This window comes from Raphanus sativus, chromosome 2 (assembly GCF_000801105.2).
Source record: "Raphanus sativus cultivar WK10039 chromosome 2, ASM80110v3, whole genome shotgun sequence".
NCBI lineage: Eukaryota > Viridiplantae > Streptophyta > Magnoliopsida > Brassicales > Brassicaceae > Raphanus > Raphanus sativus.
In genome coordinates, this window is record NC_079512.1 from 33,997,367 (window position 1) to 34,016,689 (window position 19,323).

Below are 19,323 nucleotides of genomic sequence, written 5' to 3' on the forward strand. Positions count from 1 at the left end.
CAGCCGAGGGGAATAAAAGACAGTTGTTGGCTACAAGTTACATGTACTCCTCCCTCTGTCATGAGAAGTTGTAGCAACAAAATATGTTTTCTATATATCGGCACATAACAAAATTTGTCACGGAGGTAATGTACATTTGTTGAATTGTATACTTGAGTTACAACAGGGCGAATATAACCCGAAAACGTAGCCTGCTATATCAATTCACATTGCTATCTAGCTCTTGCAACTTTAGAGCCACTTCAGGGATACGCCCAGCCTCTAGGCTACTGGCAAGTGACCGTATAGCTTTACAGATCAACTCTTTTTTCTGCTTCTCACCCGAAGTGCTCGTGCTGCTTGATGATCCCGACGCATTGTCTTCCTCCTTCAATGTGACACACAATCCTCTTAACCACTCCTCTAGAAAAGAGGCTTTCTGTGTAGGGTTTCCAACCGAAAATTATGTCATTACTTTAAACTCACGCAAAATGAAAACAGCGGTATAAACAAACAACAATAGCTCTGCCAGTTTCTTACTTTTAGAAGAAAGTCTGTCAACGCTTCACAACGACCGCTTGAAACTAGGCTAAGGAGATGCAGCATGGTCGAGGTTAACTGAAATCAAACAACCTCACTTGAGATTTTAAAGCATTCATCAATACCCTAAAACTAGGCCAACAAGGTTTTCGTGGTTTTACCTGATTCTCAAGCGATCTCTTATATTTGAAATTTGTTGGTGTCGCCTCTCTATCGGAATTCAGATTCTGTAAAGTATGCCACACACCTTTGACAACATCAGGGAATGATCTCCTATAAGCTGCAATTACATTATGTGCGAGGGAATAATCAGTCAAACAGTACAATCCCCCAAACTTCAAAACATTATGAAACAAAAAGCGACCTTGTATTAACTATTATAGCTACAGGGGATGGGAAAAAGAGGGTTAGTATCAAACTAACCAAGTGGGGTTACAGGAACAGCTAAAGCGGCAGCAGCTTGTATTCTTATCTTAAAGTTCGATGCATCACGAAGCAGCAATAGTAGAATACTAAAAACACTTGGAGCCCTGCAAAAGAAAAAGCGTCTGTAATGGTTACCGAGAGAAGTAGCTTAAGGTAATAGAGAGCTAAAGGGTGCATACCAATCCATATCTTGTAGTTTTACTGTCTCATTGGAGAATAAATTGCTTAACGCATGACAAACATTCCATTGAACCTGCGCAAGTTTCCAAAAATCAAAGAATGTGGTAGTAACACAAGAAAAATACCATCTCGTTTAATACTACTTAGGTTATACCTTAACATTACCAGTAGTAACACAAGAAAGAAATGCTTGCACAGTTCTCTCCAACCAGCTTGAATCTACTGCGCAAGATAAATGGTGATGGGGGGAAGGTAAAACCTCGTGGTTACTTGTCATGCATCTCAATTTTACATACTTAGAAATACTCCCCAGTGCTCGAACTGCATTGGCTTTGACCTAACAATACAATTACAGAAATGATGATGGCAGTCAAATAACTAATTAATTGTTTTAAGAGTAGTGTAGGGAGCAATTCTCATTACCTTGTCCCCATCTTCAGTAAGGCGCAAAGCACATTCTATTAGCGAGTCCACGACTTGTGAAGTTGTATTTGAACCTACTAAGCAGAAGAAAGAAAAAGTAAAAATCCAAAAGTTGTAACAGCGTCTAATTGTAACTTCAGCATTAATACCTTCAAAGGACCTATCATCGACGCGGTAACGCAGAGCTTCACATACATTGGCCAAAGCCCAGGATGATGTTACACGCACCTGAATTCAATCACAAAACCCATAGCAATAAGAAAAGTGAATAGCTCATGAGAGCAAATAAATGAAAGTTGGTAATACAATACCGAGTTCAAGGGATCGCGGGTATTCGCTTCAACAGCTAAGATAAACTTTTCATATATCCCAATACTGCATCAACAATGTTCCTTAAGTTCTCGACCACGGATACCAAGACTGTGATAATCGGGACACTCAAGAGAATGGTTAACCTACCTTAAAGAAGTTTCTGGAAAACATGAAATTACGCCAATAGCTCGGCAAGCTGCTGATCTGACTGAAGGTGATTTGTCATGCAATGCAGCGTTTATCTACAAAATAAAAGACGTCATGCACATATACTATAAACTAAAGTCGAGATAGTTAAATTCCAGTCCGCAACAGGGCTCAAGTACTTACAATTGATGAAGTAACAAAGTCCCTTTCCTTCTGACTGAAAGAAACAAATACGGATGATGTAATACCAGCAAAGCAAGTAACCACAGTGCTCCTCACCTTCCAAACATACGAAGAAATTTAAGATCGCAGATATTATACAAACTACAGCAACTGCAAGTATGATTGAACTGCTAGTTGTCAAGTTTTCAACCTACCACCGCAGAACCATTGTGCAACACCAGGACTATGTGTTTACGAATAGCCTCAGACCATTGGTAACATCCTGCCTGAAAGAGTGGCTCTTGACCAAATTCGGGGTTCTCAAATCCATAAGATGGTGCAGATGAAATTCTTATTGACCTTATGCAGTCAGATGTAAATGGTGTATCCATTATTCTATCATAATGAAGATCCTCGCTTCCCTTAAATCCAGATATTGCTCGAAGGCATCCATCCAAAACCTACATGCAATCGTGAGTAAGTTCTTATTGCAAATGTGGCCCTCAGACATCCCTCAAAACTAATTATGAGGATGCTACCAATCAGCAATGAAAGTCACTGGTCCACAGAGTCCTACCTTAATAGCAGCTGTGAGGATTTTATCCCCAATATATCCAACAGGCTCTTTAACTGAACCCTTCCATGTCGTTGCAGGATCTTCAACAACAGCAGACTGCAAAAGTTTATACACGAGGATAGAGACCCGTTCCCAACACGCTGACACTATTGTTGGGTAATTGAGAGCCATAGCTCGGAGGACCTGCGCAGCAACCATACTATCTTTGAGAAGGAAATTTAGCAGCTCTCATAATCAGAATCTCTACAAGAGAACAATTAATTTGGCTAGAATAGCATAACGTTACATAAAATGCAAAAGAAAAGAAAAACAGTCCGCATATTCCTCAATCATGCCTCAGTGTCACATAATTTTCTACCACGTCTCACTCTCATTACGAAAATGTTTCAGATAGGTTAAAGTGCTCTTAATGTACAACTGAAGTCCAGACAGCATCAATCCGCCTGAATTTGTTCTATGCGTCTATCCTTCTACTTTTATAAGAACTCCTTAAAAGGTAAGGAACCCACATAATACCTGAAGAGCCTCAATGCATGTCGGTGCCTCAGAATATTGCTCAGCAAAACGAAATAAAGTAAAAATAACTCCCGACTTCCATTCAGATCCGTCGAATCCTGAAACGAGTTCAAGAAAGAATGTCAAATATCATAATGAGATTATAGTCACAATGGAACAGGAACAAGTTATCTGATAAGGTCAACCTGCTGATGTCTCATCCAAAAGCATATTATGTACATTCATCTGAGGAGGAAAGGTAGAGAATGCAGCTGTCAAGCAACCTATTGCGGCAGCCTACACAAACATATCATAATATAGGTATGGCATTCACAGGTACAACTTCTAAAAAGAAGAAGCTTGAGATCAGAGAAGAAAATTGTTCAGCATATCAAAGGCAAAAAAGCATCTTAAAAGCCTGAGTTCCTAGCTCGCATAACGCATCATCTAGGTCAAACGTGGGAATGGACTGTACTATTGCGGGTTAGGTATTGGGGTCTTAAGCTGTATTTCTTTCCTTGGATAATTGAATGAAGGAAGACTTTAGTTTGTTCTTACCACAATAAAAACTCAAAATCGATGGGAATAGGAAACCAGCGAAAACAAATGGACTAGAACAGATTTTATTAACATGATATGAACTGGGAGAATATATGCAGTGACGAAACTGTCCCAAAACGTCCTAGACACTTGTCCACCGCCTGTACTGTCCAAAGAAATCCGAATATCTTTCTACTCCTATTACTTCCTTATGTCTAAAAACTGACGTATCACGTATGTAACTAAAACTCATCTAAATCCCATGATTTAGCCAGTGGAAACTAGAATAGTTCAAAGTACCCTAGATATTAACACATGAATTCATATCTCCATCATAGACCAAGATAAAATAAAAAAAATGAGGAGAAGAAGTCACAAACCAGGAGACCAGTTTTATCATTTTTGAAGGGAAACCCCTCCTTAATCCTAGCGTGCAGAGACATTATAACTTTTGGCAGCAAATCTCCTGGCATTCTCGAGTAACTGAAAATGATACCATTAAAGAACACATAAAAAATCTCATACAAAATACCAAAGTATTGGAAACTGTTTAACAAGAAAAAGCATCGGCTAAACGGGAGCTGGGTCCATGCACATATCATGAACCTCAAGCTCGTGCACTTAGTAGTCAAAGATAAACCTTAACGAAGAGCGACTAAGGGTTTTTCTATGACAGATATCAAATAGTACTATAAGGACACAATACTTTACAATAAAACGAAAATAATTAACCATGAAGAGCTGACAAGATATAGCACACAAGAAATTTACGTACGGTGTGCTCGATATCAGCAGAATGAGAAACTTGAACAGCTGAATCAACAATCTACCATTATTATCACGTTGAATCAAATGTAGGATGCCTACATCCATATCAAAGGGACAAAATCTTAGTCAAACAAGGAATAACTAATAGCCAAGCCAGAATGAAAAGGGAAAGAAAATTAATGTTGTTGAAGTACCTGTGTGGAGTTGCATTAATACTAGACCAAGAGAATTTGAGAGGGGCATGAACGAACCATACTTAGAGGATTCCTTGTACTCTGCTACTTGAAGGAAAATAGATGAAGGCCCATCCATCATGGTGGAAAGAGCTGATGCAGATGCTATCCTTACCTTGACATTGCATAAATAGACAAAAGTATTTTGTCGGGACTCAGCAGTCACAAAACTAAGCCAAAAATATAGCCATCTGAATATATTTGCTAAAAACACAAAGATGTTGAAAATACAAGAAAACAAAATCGAAATATGCGGCCTCGATTACATAAAAAGGGAAAAGAAAAAACACCTTCAAATGAGGATCAAAAAGCAAGCAGGTCATAAGAGTAGCTTCAAACTTCCTGTTAATGATCTCAGAGAGTTTAAGGAGACAAGAAATTATTAAGATACCCTTACAAGAAATGTTGTAGGTAAAATTTTTTACCTTGGCTTCAGTACATCATTGGTTGGCACGAGTGCCATCCACTGAGTGGTAAATGACTTTGAATCAGCTTGGCAAAGATCCTTAACAGAAGAATAAAAAACTGAATAAGTAACAGCCACTGAAAATTTCAGTAGAATATGTGAAGCACATAAGAACAACACATTGTTACTCGCCTGAATGCAAACAATCGCAGCTATCCTGACCTTAGAGCTTTGGGCGCCATAAGAATCCCTAAAGGATCCCTCATTGTCACTAAAATCAGAATCTGATGATATAACATCAGAACTAGCAGAATCATGAGCAGACAGGCGCCGCCAGTCACAAGACACTGGAAGCTTAGAGTTCGAATCATCCCTCTTGCGCAAGTGGGGTGGCCTATAAGGAGTATTTTCGGCGTTCTTACTTACTCCAGAAACCAATGGGGAAAGCTTGACATTAAACTGCTTATCCTTGTGAACAACATCAGGATGTGTGAACTGAGGTGGGCCATTAAGTCCAAAACAGAAAAACATTCTCAATGCCGCTATGAAACTTGAGACCTGCAACCTTACAATTTCTGGTTAAACAACCGGACAAGACTGCATTTGTTGTTAAAACCATAAAATCACTTTATATACGGATAAGACGGTAAAAGGCTACAAAGAACCAACTTACATGATCAGAAACCGGACATTTGATATTTGTAAGGACCACGTGCACACAGTCAAGAAGGCATGAGTAGAAGCTGAAGAAAATTGAGAAAACAATATTAGCTAAGGTGAACAACAAATATAATAAACCCAAATAAAGGGAGTAAACTGTATTCTCCACAAAACCGAAGGCATAGTTAAGGCCCATAAGACATACCGCCACATAGATCGGTCTTCGACAAGCTGGCCCTTGGATGCTAAAACGTCCATTACTTTCCTTAGAACCTATATCGAAATGTACCAACTTGAGTAACAAAGCATACATATTATAGAGATGAGAGGAGACGTGAAAGGAACCGAATACCTCCAGCGTGGACTGGCCGACGTCATTAGGAAACAAAGACCCGGAGACAGAAAAGGCTCCACCAAACATGTCAAAGGCAAGAGCCATGGCATCCCATAAGCTGAGCAGTTTTTTCCCAGTAGAGTCTTGATTTGAGCAACCATACGATGCAACTAAATCATGGTGTAGGAAGGGAATTATGCGCAGGACAAACTTGACAAGGTGAATGTTCTCCGGATGGGAGCTATTTCTATGGTACAGAGCGGCCAAACGTCTGGGAAAAAGGAAGAAAGTGAGAAGTGAGGAAGACAAAAACCAATGAGAGAGTGAGACATGATATAACCTTAGAGTGTCGAGACATTGGATCACAGGTTCGATTCTGGAGGAATATGCAGTGGAAGAGGGCGAAGGCATTGGTTGGCGGAGAAGAAACTCCAAGACACAAGCAAAAGAGTGAAGAAGGAGGGGCCATGAGGATGAACTTGGTTGCACAAGTACACGCGCACAAACATCGTGTATCTGGATTTACAAAAAAAAAAAAAAAAAACAGAGTTATGGAGAGAGAGTAGTAGAAGAGAGGTGGAGGAAAGGACGCACCAGTTGACAAGTGTGAAGAGAGACAGGGATCCAGTCAGGACCATCAGCTTTGGAAACCAAATCGAGAAGGAACAAGGAGTCAGAAGTGAGCTCGTGCGGTGGGAGGAGGGAGACGGCTGAGAGAAGGGAGTCGGAGTGAGAGAAGATTAGATCCTGAAGCAAACGAGGGACAGGTGGCTGTGGAGTGGTTGAGATTTCGTCCCTGAGAGATAGAAACGCTGTCCGCCACTTTCCCGCGCTTGCCGCCGTGAACATTGTTTAAGTTCACAGAGAAATCTGAGAGAAGGCAATGAAACTATTTGGGCTGCCTATTAGTTATTTAGTCTTCCTTTGTTTTTCTCGTCCTCCTTAGGAACGGCTGCACCACCTCCACCTGCTCCACAATGTGAATGTTTGTGATACAAACAGAGTCACAAGAATTCTCAATGCAAGGCACTAAATTGAGTTTGTGCTAGTTTAAGATCCATGGATAACTACAATCACCTTGTGAGAATTAGACATTAAGAATTGAGCTATCACAAAAAGCTGTAACCTTTATACATCACATTTGATGATGCAACTGATAAGGAAACTATGATTCGTAATGGCGTGTTTTGGATCACAATCTAGTTAAAGGAGATCATGTGAGAATACTCGATTCATCTACAGACATATACTAGTCTACAGACAGTGAAAGAGAGAAGCAAGCGTGATCCAGCAATCAACCGAGAGAAAAGAGGAATTTTTATATACCTGGCACAGGGCGGAGGTAGGGCAGACAAGAGAAAGTTGAAGACTGAACGCTGCCGGATGAATGAGAGGAGCTTGCGCTGGAGCTCGAAGGTAGAAGAAGCAGATGCCTCAATGTCTATGCTTCGCCGATCATTCTCCGCCGTTGTTCTGTTCCTGCACACCAAACTCACATATTCTTCTCTGTTTCAAGGCCCATTATCTATTTTGAGATAATGGGCCTTAGATGGGTCAATTTGGAGATCCGTGAATTTTGTTGAACTGCAAAGTGCAAATCTTTTTCCGGAAAATATATGTCAGGGACAGACCTGAACTAAAGCCCATATGTCAGGGAAAATATATGCATCTTTGTATGCTTTCAATTATGAGATTCAAATATTTACTTCATCAATTTTTTAAAAATCTTTTTCTTACAAGATATGTACATGGATAGTTTTTATTATCTTGTTTATAGTAGGAAACCAATAATATTTTTTTTTTCCTTTTGGTCAAGAAACCATGTATTTTTAAAGGGTTAGCATGTGAAACAAAGTGATATCAAGAACATGACATGTTAACTCGAGTGCATTTAACGTGGGACCAGAAGATATTAAATTAGTGATTTTGTCTACATGTTGTTGATGGTTACCTTTTCATTCAAAAAAAAAATACTTTACTATTGAAGTTCAATAATTATTGATAAAAAAAGTAATTTAATATAGCAATATATGTCATTGAGCCGGAGATGACGGAAATAAAAAAGGTTAATACGTCAATTGATTAGAATGAAATTGGGTAACCGGAGTAATCGGCGTGGATATTGAATAAGGTGAAGAGCAGGCAAACAAGACTATTCTTGTTTCTTTGTTCAACATAATAAAGTCTTCTCTTCAAAATCAAATTATTAGTGGAGTTGTACGTTATCTTTACTCGTTTTTGCGTTCGGACGTTGACTTTCTCTTAATTCCCATTGGCCTATTTAATCGAATTAAAAGGATACAAAACTTTCAACAAAGTATCATCCTCGTGAAAGAAACAGTGTGAGTAGACGACGATTCACGATGTGTAATAAGGCAAATCTGATCTTCTTATGGGCTATGCTAGTTGCAGTAGTCGCCATGGCCACGGAGCATCATTCCTTTGAGCGTACTAAGGGCATCAATGGTCTCGACAAGCTCATCGTCCGCGACCGCCGCGGTCGATCTTTCGAGGTATTCTTCTTTGTCTGATTATTATATACGGAACAACCAGATCAGCCCGTGTTAATGTTTGCGAATTATTGTCAGTTTTGACTTTTGATATGATGATCGTTATGTATAGCCGACAATTGGTTTCATCTTATCTTTTTAGGATTTAATAATTTTATATATAATTCATTTTCTTCGATATTCGTTAAAACAATTTCAGGTTTACTTGTATGGAGGTCAAGTGACTTCTTGGAAAAATGAGAAAGGAGAGGAGTTACTTTTTATGAGTACCAAGGTACTTGAGATTCACCCTTGTTTATGAGCTTGTATGAGCTCCAAAATGAGTGAGATCTGAGAATCTGAGATCATGTGTTATGTATTGTGCAGGCTATATTCCAGCCACCGACACCTATTCGTGGAGGGATTCCAGTATTGTTTCCGCAAGTATGTGCTTAAGAATGTTCCTTTTGCTTTTTTACTTTTGTTATTGAATGATGTATACGTGTTGTTAATGAAATGCTTTTTTTCTTTCTGTAAATGCAGTACGCTAACACTGGTCCACTTCCCTCACATGGGTTTGTCAGACAAAGGTTCTGGGAAATTGATGCTAATCCACCTCCTTTACACTCACATTCTTCTTCGGGTGCTCACGTTGACCTCATCCTAAAATCATCCGAAGCTGATTTGAAGATCTGGCCTCATAAGTAAAACATTCTTGAACCTCTCTCTCTCTCTTTTTCATATTCTTAAATATTTTGCAACTATATGTTACAATATCCCAAATGAAAATGATTCAAGATATAAATGATATGATATAAGCCTCTTTCTGGTTTAATTCTCACTTAAAAGCAGCCTTGTGACCACCTCTTTTATGTCTTTCAGATTTATATATCGCCTGAGAGTAGCTTTGGGGCATGGTGGAGACTTGATTTTGACACCTCGTATTAGAAACTCTGATGTAGAGCCGTTTAACTTCACATTTGGTTTTCACCCCTATTTCTCTGTTTCCGATATCAGGTAACCTCATCGCAATTTTACAAAATATATTGTTGTGTTGGTGTTAGTATATAAAGTTATATTTGCTTCTTGTTTTCAGTCAAATCCAGGTGGAAGGATTGCAAAATTTGGATTATCTTGACCAACAAAAGAACAGAACACGTTTCACTGACCATGACAAAGTTATAACTTTTAATTCACAGGTAAGCTTATCTTTTCTTTTTTCTACTGCTTGTATCAATATTAGTATGAAAAAAACACTGCTAACTCTTCAAAATAGCTTGACAGGCTTTACTTAAGGACTCCAAATACGCTCAGAATCGTGGACCACAAGAAAAATAAGACAATCGTGGTACGCAAGCGAGGACAAGCTGATGCAGGTAATGACTTGCAATTTGTTATACATAATTTTATGAACATATGGGCACATAAACATGTCGTTCTAGTAACGATGGATCATTTATAATGATAATACAATATGCAGTGGTGTGGAATCCATGGGACAAGAAAGTGTCAGATTTGGGAGTTGAAGATTACAGAAGTTTTGTTGCTGTCGAGCCCGTTGCGGTCGAGAAACCGATCATATTGAAACCTGGACAAGAGTGGAAAGCGATAGTCCATGTGTCTGTGGTTCCTTCTGGTTGCTCCAGGAAGTCATGCCTTCCTCATAAATAAAAACTTTTAAAACATGTCGTTAAAGAAATACTATACGTTACAGAATCATATGTTGAACACCGAGTCGGGATCCACACCTGACATTACCAGTGTATTTGTTTTGTAACTTTAGTATTCTTGGATCATGTTATCTACAATAATTGATTATTTCAATAATAATTTCAACTTTAGTTCTCTAGCTTGTCTGCCATATAAATTTTACCGTTGTTGATTAATACAAAATATTTCAGTTTTCAACTAAAGATAATAAAATATTGTTAAAAAAACAGAAAAAGAAATGAAAAGAGATGGAAAGAAAATGTTGAGAAGATAGGTTCAAAGGAATAATAGAAGTTTTTTTTTTTTTTTGAAAACTAATAATAGAAGAAGTGTTGCATTGAGATTTGTAACGTGTTTAGTATAGCAATATGTGTATGAATCGTAAGGCGACGAACAAGAGCAGATGTGGCGTTATTATCGTTGTTTTTGAGCAAGATGGGATAAAATCAAACTTTTCTTTATATGGTCAACATAAGGATCTCCTTTCCTACAAAACTTTTGGTCAACATAAATAGTCTTTTCTTAAATTAAATGATTGGAACTGTACGACTTTCTTTCTGTATTTAGGCATCGTACTATTTTCACCTTCTGTTTCTTTGGTGTATATATGGAACGAAAAAAGATAAGAGAATTTGGACAAGGTATCTTCTTCGTGAGCTACATTGAAGGAGAGAATAAATAAATATGGGGAATAAAGGAAACCTCGGATATTTAATCTTCTTATGGGCTACTCTCGTTGCAGTAGTCGCCATGGCCACCGAGCAGCGTCCCTTTGAGCGGACTAAGGGCATCAATGGTCTTGAGAAGATCATCGTCCGTGACGATCATGGCAGATCTTTTGAGGTATTTGTTTGGGTTTTAACAAAGATAGATGCTGCTTAATCGTAAGAAAAAAAAATTGAAGTTGCAAAATGAGAGAAACATATGAAAAGTGAATAAACTTGTTACAAAATGAGAGGAAATGTGTAGATTGAAAAAGGAATGACATTCCCCTATATGTGTGACTGGATAAATTTGCAGAACCATATAAAATGTTAAAACATTTTAAGAGGCAAATAATGAATTTCAATATATTATCCTAAGGGATGGATATCCAAAACTTAGGCCTCAAGTAATGTTTTCAGTAGGGTCTCACTATAAATTAATTAGTGATTAATGCTATCTAGATTTCAAGGTCCGAACTGTTCGGTGCAGATTATCATTCATTTACTTAGTGAAAATAATTTCAGGTATATATGTATGGAGGTCAAGTAGCTTCTTGGAAGAATGAAAAAGGAGAGGAGTTACTTGTTATGAGTAGCAAGGTACTTCGTTTTCAGTCCATCAATCTTTACTTCAATGGGCATGTAGATGCATAAGTGGTTAGTGGCCTATTAGTATGATCTCCAAAAATCAAGATAACTATAAAATCATGTGTTATATGTATTGCGCAGGCTATATTCAATCCTCCAACACCAATTCGTGGAGGAATTCCAATATTGTTTCCGCAAGTATGTGCTTTCAGTTTTTCTTTATTTTTAAACACCTTTTTGTTTGTTAATGAAATGTTTTTTTTCTGTAAATGCAGTACGCTAACACTGGTCCACTTCCCTCACATGGGTTTGTCAGACAAAGGTTCTGGGAAATCGACACTAATCCACCTCAGTTGCCATCAAACTCTTACTATAAAGCTTGGGTTGATCTAATTCTAAGGCCATCCCAAGATGATTTGAAGATCTGGCCTCATAAGTTAGTTTCTCGAAACCTCTATTTTACTTTCATTTTCTTACAACATGTTCAACATACATATTTGGCTATATCCATGTACATTACATTAAATGTCAATCATATCTTCTTTTGTATAGTTAATATCTCACGGAAAATAATATCCTTATGATCTCTGTATCCATTTCAGGTTTGAGTATAGACTAAGAGTACATTTGGGACCTGAAGGAGATTTGGTTTTGACATCTCGTGTTAAGAATACTGATGTAAAGCCGTTTAACTTCACAATGGCTCTTCACCCCTATTTCTCTGTTTCCGATATCAGGTAAACAATTCTTGTTTTTGGTTCTGCTGGTCATAGTATATATACTATACTATATGGAGTTATATTACATGAGCTTCTTCTTGCGTTCAGTGAAATCCAGGTGGACGGATTGCAGAACTTGGATTATCTTGACCAACTAAAGAAGAGAACACGTTTCACTGATCATGACAAGTCTATAACTTTTAAATCTCAGGTAATATTTGTTTCATATTTCATTACTAGTCAACGTAGAAAAAAAAATAACTCTCTCGAAAATAGTTTGACAGGATATACCTAAGCACTCCAAATGACATCAGAATCGTGGACAAGAAGAAACAAAAGACAATTGTTGTACACAAGGAGGGACAAGTTGATGCTGGTTAGAAAAAAAAAAAACTTAAAGATCTTGTATACGTGATTGTGTATGTTTTATAGTAGTAATGATGGAATGTAACTAATTATGCAGTGGTGTGGAACCCATGGGAGAAGAAAGTGGAGGACTTGGGAACTGAAGACTACAGGCGTTTTGTAACGGTGGAAAGTGCAGCGGTAGAGAAACCGATCATAGTGAATCCAGGACAAGAGTGGAAAGGAATACTTCAAATGAGTGTGGTTCCTTCGAGTTGATGATCCAGTAGAAAGCTTGATATAAAGAAAGTCATGTATTCATATTTCCCCTCATACTAAAAAAAAAGTATATAAAAAAGTATACTTATTATGTCAGGATCCAAACCAGACATTTTTTGTAAATTTCAGAATCCTGTAATAAACTCTAAGAGAAAAAAAGTAAGTGTTTTAAAGGGACAAAAAAAAATTATGATGTTTGTGGAATTAATTAATTATTAAAGTGAAAATAATATTGGCCACAAAAAAAATGAAATCAGACGTATCATCATCTCTTCATCCACCAATGAAAAAGTTGAGTCTTTTTTTTTGTTTTCACAGTCTGTTCACTCCCCCCAGATTATCAAGCCGAGAGATTCGAGAAGGGTTTCTTTAACTTCTTGAAATCTTCTCGATCGTAGGATTTGAAATGGGTTCGGTTTCGGGTCAAACCCGGATTACGATGACGAACCTCTCACTCTCCTCGTCTGAGAAGAGCTCTCATTATCGCTCCTCGCTTCTCAATTCTAAGGTATTGTTTTCACCTTCATCGTGTAACACCAGAAAGTAACTGTTTTTTTTTTTTGTTTCATCATCTTCTCCCTTCGCGTTGTGTTAGAACGCAGTTTCAGATAGTTACGGGGTCTCATCAAAAAGCAGCACATTCCTCAGGGGCCAATTCCAAAGAATACAACTTTCTTGTGCTCGCCAAACTCGACAACCTTTGCCAAAACGTGCAGGTAAAAAAAGAACTCGTATTTGATCACCAAAATCTCTTAGAACGTTTTAAATTGTGATTAGGTTCTTGTCGTATAGGAGGTCACGTTGTGTCTCCGAGCTGCGTGATGCCGTTGACGGAAGAGAACGTGGAGAGAGTGCTCGACGAGGTACGACCGGCGCTGATGGCGGACGGAGGAAACGTGGCGCTGCACGAGATAGACGGACTCGTGGTGGTTCTTAAGCTACAAGGAGCTTGCGGTTCGTGTCCTAGCTCTTCGATGACGTTAAAGATGGGAATCGAGAGCCGTCTCCGAGACAAGATTCCGGAGATCATGTCCGTCGAGCAGTTTCTCGAAGCAGAGACTGGAGGGTTGGATCTGAATGAAGAAAACATCGAAAAGGTTTAATTTAAAACTAAAATAAAAGTTTTGGGGTGAAATTGAAATTTTGTTATTTTTCAATTTCGCCCCTTGGATTTGTAACTTATATGATTTTTTTTTGTTCAGGTTCTGTCTGAGCTACGGCCTTACCTATCAGGGACAGGAGGTGGAGGGCTTGAGCTGGTTCAGATCGATGGTTATATAGTTAAGATTCGGCTCACTGGACCAGCTGCTGGAGTCATGACGGTTCGTGTCGCGTTGACTCAGAAACTGAGAGAAAACATTCCTTCGATAGGTGCGGTCCAGCTTCTAGAGTGACACTCATTGACCTTTTTTGTATGTAACTTGTACTATTATACATCTTCTACAAGGGCTTATTTTCGATTCGATATACATTTTCAAAACTAACATCCACACATAAGAAATAATTTCATTAAGGTCTAACTAAGTTCCCTTACTAGCCTCCTCCACTCTCTTACTACTTGTGATTTTGGTTCATTCAGGTTACGTTTTGTAGAAGTAACCGAGTTTAATCCACTTCTTGACCATTTGAGGGTTTTATATAATCAAATTAAGAAATCACCAGTGAAGTTAGGTATCTAGTAAGAATGAAAGAATAGCACCCTGAATAAATATTCAAACGAAAACACGCTCAAAACCATGCATGAGAGAGTGAATAAGCTCTTATTTATCACTCTAGAGGAGCATATGATGATGGATGTTTTGCTGCTGCTGCTGGCCAGATGAGCCTGGTGGAGGTGGGAGGGCAAGGAAATTGTCTCCAAAAGGATTAGAAGGAGAAGGACCAGCAGCTGAGAACTGATGATGATTATAGTCATGAGGATTAGAGTAATTATAGGGACTTTGATGCATCATCATCATCTGTTGTTGCTGTTGTTGCTGCATTGCCATTTGAACGTTAGTGGGAGGAGCAACGTTGTTTGACATTGCAAAAGGATCTTGTTGCATCATGAATGGGTTTTGTGGTGCTGCTTCTGCTGACTCTATACCACCATGTCCATATCCAGCATTGGTTAGTTGTATCTGTCTCCTCGCTGAATCATCTTCGTAAAGACTATCAAGCAATAGCTTGTCGAATCCTCCTGCCTATAAAATACAACAAGAGAGAACCAAAATAAAACATGTGAGTTTTGACACCAAAAGTAGCTAGAGAGTATCAAATTTAGATAAATGGTGTTGGACTTCATTACAAATTTGGTGTCAGGCGCTGAGCGGTGAATGTTGTTGTTGTTGTTGTTGTTGTTTTGAGGAGTGACCAGTGCTAGCTCCCAACCGGATCCACCGGTTTCTATTAAGCTTAAACTATTGGATGGACCTGGAACTTCATGACCTGTACAGACCAATAACAAGTTTAGCATCTTGGTTTCTTCCTCCAATATTGTTTAACAATGTTTACACCAAAGATATATTAGCGGTTGTTCTGGCTACCTGGTGGATATATTGCCAGAGCCAATGCATTGCGGTCTTCTATCTCTGCGGCTTTCGGGTTTATCTCACTTAGGCCCTGTGAAGGAGAAAAAAAGGGTCAAGGGGGTCTGAGAGATGTCAATACATTAGATGCTGTGTAGAAATAAGATTCACCAGCAAGTCATCCGTGTCTATCAAGAAAGAAGGTTTAGTATCTTCTTCTATTTGTTCTGTCTCCTCTTCCTCTTCTTCAATAAGTGGCTGGTCTCCTTCAGTATTTTGATATTGATTTTCTGTTTCTGCAGGTTCTTCAGGCTGAGCAGACTGTTCTTCTTCTTCTTCTTCTTCATCTTCTTCCTCCTCTTTTTCCTGATACTCCTGTTAGAAAACCAAAATGCCAACCATAAATAAACTTGCTAATAGACTTTAACCAAATATGCCGTGAGATAAAACTCTGTACCAGCTTTTTCTGTACAGAACCACTTTGAGGCGCTTCTCTGATGTATTCTTCCATTGTTGCAAGGAAAGACGGAGGAGGCTGAAACAAGTTTTAGATATTAGGTCTTATGAGCTGATCAATCTCATATCATAAACAGATAAAAAAGGTTTTTTAGAGTGAACCTGTCTCAGTGTTGGGAACTGAAAGTTCCTTGCTAGCTCTAGACTTTTGCAGTACTCATAAAAATCAGCCAGGTTTTCAGCCTGTGAAGCGAAAAAACATTATAACAGTCAAGCTTAATGATGATTGATACTAAGTCTAGCTTTTAAACTCTTAACCTGTTGGCCAGCTCGTTTGTATATATTCAGAGCTTTAACTGCATCATGTCTTGACATCTCAAAGAACTACATAGAGAGAGAGAGAGAGAGAGAGAGAGAGAGCAGATACATATACATACTTTAGTAACATCCAATACAAAGCAAACTGATACTAAACTAGAGAAAGGAGATTTCTGCAAACCAAGTCTACAAGATTAATGATTCCATCATTAATAGCACAGTATATTTTGAAGCTTTCTTTAAGCACCAATGCAAGAGCGTATTGGATTAGGTAATTGCTGTAGCCTGCTCCTTCAGGCTGCAAAACTGAAAACATATTAAGAAAACCATTCGTTGTCGAATAAAAATAAAAAAAAAGTTGATAAATAACTTTACCTTACAACCGGTAAGTCTGAAAAGAAGCTGCTGCAAAGCAGGCAACTGCTCAAGCAGTTCTTCATTAGATAGCATTCTTGTTCTATACGTTTGAGAAGCATTGAAATCCACGTTCTGAACAATATATTTGTTGTGATAAAAACATATTAGTTTTAATTCTTTTTTTTGTTGGTTCTAAATGATGAGAAGCTCCAGAACAAACCTTTGAAGATGCACCTGAACCTTTTGGTAAACGTTCTGCTTCTATATCATACTTCAAAACACGGTAGCATTCAAGCCGCTCTTCTAGGAAAAGCGCGTATGTTCTAATCCATGCAGAGCAATCCCAAGCTTCAAAACCATGCAAATGATCAAGAAAATGTATTTTAAGCAATGTTTCATTAACATACCAAAAATTCATTATTATCAGTCTACCTAGAGGACTTGTATCGTCTTTGAAGTTAGATATACGAAGTATATGTCCTCTGTGTGAATAATTGAGAAGCTCATCTCTGAATGTTGGGTCACCTTCTCTTAGTGTTCTGTGAATGACTATTAAAACCTTAATAGCCACCTACGTGTTTAGAAAACAATTTAGGGCAGAGTCCAAAGAGAGAGTTCATGAAATTGAAGAAAGTGTGTGTGTGTTTAAGTGACTCACAACCCAATTGTGAGTTCTAGATAATCTCTTGGCTAGTGCGTGAATGCAGAAAGCAACATCTGCTCGTGGTCTTACCGCAGATGTTGCAGAGAATATTTCTGTAGAAGATTACAAAAACAGAAAACTCTTATCGAATCAGAAACTCGTTAATCCATGGGTATGTGTGTATAAGAATGAAACTGTACTGCGAATATGGCGTTCTTTGGGAGCAGATTCAACGTGATTTGTGGCTTTGACGATGGCAACATCCAAATCCTGTTTGCCATTTATTTTCAAATCAATTCATAGGTATCATTTTAAGAGAACGTTTTCAAGAAGAGGAGACACACAAAAAAATGTAATCTGACCTTAAATTCGCTGTTGACCTTTGCGATGCTGACTGTTGTGGAATCTTTAAGGGCTCCGACGGCTTTTCGGAAGCTGTGAAAAGTTGACATGGAGCGATGATCTGTGTCTGAAAAATCGCTTTGATTATTCAGACGGGATTGAGGAAGAAGAAGAAGAAGACCGAGTTTGGTATACTTCTTTTAGTCGCCTTGTAAGTTGTAACAAACAGAACACAATGTATGTTTTTTAAAAAAACAGAACAAAACAGAACACCATAACAGACTTTTCCACAAGCTCCTCTCTTCTCTCTCTTACCCCACCATGACGTTCGCAACGGAATATTGATGATCTGGTGATTTTTGTTCATTTTTAATTTAATAGTGTATCAAAATAGTAGTATCTCATCTAGCAGATCAATATCTAATAGGATTATCTACTATTTGAAGTTCTCATTTAAATTTTTGGACTCTTTCATAGTTGTTGCTATAATATATTATGCCTCCTATACAATGCAACCTACCAACTTAAATTAAACCAAATTTTAACCAACATATATTAGTTAAACCTAACCAGTAACACTTTTATAATATTTTTGGTTAATCTCTTAATATAACTAGATCATATAAAACTGAACCACTCTTAAATCAACGAGTTCCATATCATTCCAGACATAAGAGAAAAAATATCCGACTCATTTACAATGTAAGCATACAAAGACCGTGTATGCTTATGCTCATTGATCTTCCAAAAACCAAATAATTGTGGCATAGACCAACATAGGCTCATGTTCGTATCACTAACTTTACTTCCATATATTTACTCTTCACCTCTACATCATATCACAACATACACAGTTATGCAAGAACATGATTTTTTTTGTTCAAACAACCAAATAATGGTGGCATATGGTCAATAGATTTTTAAATATGTTTTTTATATATTACATTTTACGAGACTATGTGTATAAGTTTTTTTTTTTTGAAAAAGACATAACTATATATATAAGTTAAAAGGTAAAAGGTGTGACAAGGCAAATTATTATACTAAAAATGAAGAGAAGATTAAATACAAACTAATAACAAGTACAACACAAATTATAAACACTATTAATTCTATATATATTTAATAAAATATTATATATATATATATATAAATGTTACACAAAATATATATAATATTATATACACATATTATATATACCATATATTGTTAATTGAAATTTGACAAATCAATTTTCGCCCTTTAGGTCGGGTCCTAATCTAGTTTTATTTTAAGCTTTAAGAAATATTCGTATATTCCTATAATCGGATGCCAGTTACTAAAAATATTTTGTATAATTTATATATGGAATTATTTACTCATTTATCCTATACTGTATTTGTTTGTAATGTCAAAATGAAATCCACTTTTTTCAAAAAAATTAAAAGCGTCAACGCAATCCACTTGTTTGTGTATTTTTCTAAGATAGGTGATACAAATATTTTTTTGTGCATCTATATGTTACCATACTGGTGACGAGGAAAATAATAATATAGTTTTTGTCATGGAAGGCTAAGTTTTATCATTGCATCTCAATTCAATCCGTATTGATTGTTCTTGAGTCATATTTGTTAGTACATTGGCACTCACTGCATCTCGATTCAATCCTTACTATTCTTACTAGGTCACACATATATCATTGTAT

General features: G+C 37.5%; 5 protein-coding genes across 6 annotated transcripts; 3 read left to right on the top strand and 2 right to left on the bottom strand.

Annotated features, from left to right (window-relative positions):
* Nucleotides 1-68: 68 nt before the first annotated feature.
* On the bottom strand, nucleotides 69-7,644 carry LOC108842270 (uncharacterized). Of its 2 annotated transcripts, none has more exons than XM_018615135.2 (27): nucleotides 7,509-7,644; nucleotides 6,777-7,149; nucleotides 6,523-6,698; nucleotides 6,201-6,453; nucleotides 6,054-6,121; nucleotides 5,862-5,931; nucleotides 5,381-5,746; nucleotides 5,208-5,287; nucleotides 5,073-5,124; nucleotides 4,744-4,897; nucleotides 4,557-4,644; nucleotides 4,162-4,264; nucleotides 3,448-3,538; nucleotides 3,263-3,360; nucleotides 2,747-2,929; nucleotides 2,385-2,630; nucleotides 2,191-2,286; nucleotides 2,008-2,102; nucleotides 1,860-1,923; nucleotides 1,698-1,776; nucleotides 1,549-1,622; nucleotides 1,280-1,462; nucleotides 1,125-1,198; nucleotides 943-1,049; nucleotides 681-799; nucleotides 520-597; nucleotides 69-418 (listed from the first exon to the last, which is right to left on the bottom strand). In XM_018615135.2, the coding sequence occupies exons 2-27, from the start codon at nucleotides 7,029-7,031 to the stop codon at nucleotides 200-202; spliced, it is 3,471 nt and encodes a 1,156-aa protein (XP_018470637.2). In that variant the 5' UTR covers nucleotides 7,032-7,149; nucleotides 7,509-7,644; the 3' UTR covers nucleotides 69-199. The 2 variants fall into 2 exon arrangements, with proteins under 2 accessions (XP_018470637.2, XP_018470636.2); XM_018615134.2 differs by having other exon boundaries at nucleotides 1,549-1,625.
* An 854-nt stretch (nucleotides 7,645-8,498) lies between these two features.
* Nucleotides 8,499-10,516, top strand: LOC108843282 (putative glucose-6-phosphate 1-epimerase). The gene is made up of 8 exons (XM_018616444.1): nucleotides 8,499-8,695; nucleotides 8,892-8,966; nucleotides 9,059-9,115; nucleotides 9,215-9,375; nucleotides 9,554-9,688; nucleotides 9,768-9,870; nucleotides 9,948-10,047; nucleotides 10,152-10,516. The coding sequence occupies exons 1-8, from the start codon at nucleotides 8,546-8,548 to the stop codon at nucleotides 10,340-10,342; spliced, it is 972 nt and encodes a 323-aa protein (XP_018471946.1). The 5' UTR covers nucleotides 8,499-8,545; the 3' UTR covers nucleotides 10,343-10,516.
* Nucleotides 10,517-10,903: 387 nt separating this feature from the next.
* Nucleotides 10,904-13,177, top strand: LOC108843284 (putative glucose-6-phosphate 1-epimerase). The gene is made up of 8 exons (XM_018616446.2): nucleotides 10,904-11,224; nucleotides 11,611-11,685; nucleotides 11,815-11,871; nucleotides 11,949-12,109; nucleotides 12,276-12,410; nucleotides 12,501-12,603; nucleotides 12,669-12,768; nucleotides 12,856-13,177. Exons 1-8 carry the CDS (start codon nucleotides 11,066-11,068, stop codon nucleotides 13,014-13,016), a joined length of 951 nt encoding a protein of 316 aa, XP_018471948.1. The 5' UTR covers nucleotides 10,904-11,065; the 3' UTR covers nucleotides 13,017-13,177.
* Nucleotides 13,178-13,382: 205 nt separating this feature from the next.
* LOC108841405 (nifU-like protein 3, chloroplastic) lies at nucleotides 13,383-14,481 on the top strand. The gene is made up of 4 exons (XM_057003222.1): nucleotides 13,383-13,524; nucleotides 13,612-13,732; nucleotides 13,809-14,113; nucleotides 14,219-14,481. The coding sequence occupies exons 1-4, from the start codon at nucleotides 13,423-13,425 to the stop codon at nucleotides 14,408-14,410; spliced, it is 720 nt and encodes a 239-aa protein (XP_056859202.1). The 5' UTR covers nucleotides 13,383-13,422; the 3' UTR covers nucleotides 14,411-14,481.
* Nucleotides 14,482-14,618: 137 nt separating this feature from the next.
* Nucleotides 14,619-17,865, bottom strand: LOC108842185 (putative clathrin assembly protein At4g25940). The gene is made up of 14 exons (XM_057003221.1): nucleotides 17,660-17,865; nucleotides 17,498-17,567; nucleotides 17,313-17,410; nucleotides 17,087-17,225; nucleotides 16,875-17,002; nucleotides 16,673-16,786; nucleotides 16,479-16,595; nucleotides 16,298-16,363; nucleotides 16,142-16,222; nucleotides 15,981-16,058; nucleotides 15,695-15,898; nucleotides 15,542-15,617; nucleotides 15,304-15,443; nucleotides 14,619-15,199 (listed from the first exon to the last, which is right to left on the bottom strand). Exons 1-14 carry the CDS (start codon nucleotides 17,747-17,749, stop codon nucleotides 14,789-14,791), a joined length of 1,812 nt encoding a protein of 603 aa, XP_056859201.1. The 5' UTR covers nucleotides 17,750-17,865; the 3' UTR covers nucleotides 14,619-14,788.
* Between the last annotated feature and the right edge of the window lie 1,458 nt (nucleotides 17,866-19,323).

Bases quoted from the DNA above. Each gene is read 5' to 3' on its own strand.
- LOC108842270 (XM_018615134.2), bottom strand. From the start codon at position 7,031: ATGTTCACGGCGGCAAGCGCGGGAAAGTGGCGGACAGCGTTTCTATCT. The intron at 2,287-2,384 runs GTAGGTTGAAAA...TATGTTTGGAAG, and splicing joins TGCACAATGGTTCTGCGGTG to GTGAGGAGCACTGTGGTTAC. The intron at 1,463-1,548 runs GTAATGAGAATT...TTGTATTGTTAG, and splicing joins TTACTGAAGATGGGGACAAG to GTCAAAGCCAATGCAGTTCG.
- LOC108843282 (XM_018616444.1), top strand. From the start codon at position 8,546: ATGTGTAATAAGGCAAATCTGATCTTCTTATGGGCTATGCTAGTTGCA. The intron at 9,689-9,767 runs GTAACCTCATCG...TCTTGTTTTCAG, and splicing joins TTCTCTGTTTCCGATATCAG to TCAAATCCAGGTGGAAGGAT. The intron at 10,048-10,151 runs GTAATGACTTGC...TACAATATGCAG, and splicing joins GCGAGGACAAGCTGATGCAG to TGGTGTGGAATCCATGGGAC.
- LOC108843284 (XM_018616446.2), top strand. From the start codon at position 11,066: ATGGGGAATAAAGGAAACCTCGGATATTTAATCTTCTTATGGGCTACT. The intron at 11,686-11,814 runs GTACTTCGTTTT...TGTATTGCGCAG, and splicing joins TACTTGTTATGAGTAGCAAG to GCTATATTCAATCCTCCAAC. The intron at 11,872-11,948 runs GTATGTGCTTTC...CTGTAAATGCAG, and splicing joins TTCCAATATTGTTTCCGCAA to TACGCTAACACTGGTCCACT.
- LOC108841405 (XM_057003222.1), top strand. From the start codon at position 13,423: ATGGGTTCGGTTTCGGGTCAAACCCGGATTACGATGACGAACCTCTCA. The intron at 13,525-13,611 runs GTATTGTTTTCA...GCGTTGTGTTAG, and splicing joins CCTCGCTTCTCAATTCTAAG to AACGCAGTTTCAGATAGTTA. The intron at 13,733-13,808 runs GTAAAAAAAGAA...CTTGTCGTATAG, and splicing joins ACCTTTGCCAAAACGTGCAG to GAGGTCACGTTGTGTCTCCG.
- LOC108842185 (XM_057003221.1), bottom strand. From the start codon at position 17,749: ATGTCAACTTTTCACAGCTTCCGAAAAGCCGTCGGAGCCCTTAAAGAT. The intron at 16,364-16,478 runs GTTTGCAGAAAT...CTCTCTATGTAG, and splicing joins TCATTAATCTTGTAGACTTG to TTCTTTGAGATGTCAAGACA. The intron at 15,899-15,980 runs GTACAGAGTTTT...GTTTTCTAACAG, and splicing joins GTTCTGTACAGAAAAAGCTG to GAGTATCAGGAAAAAGAGGA.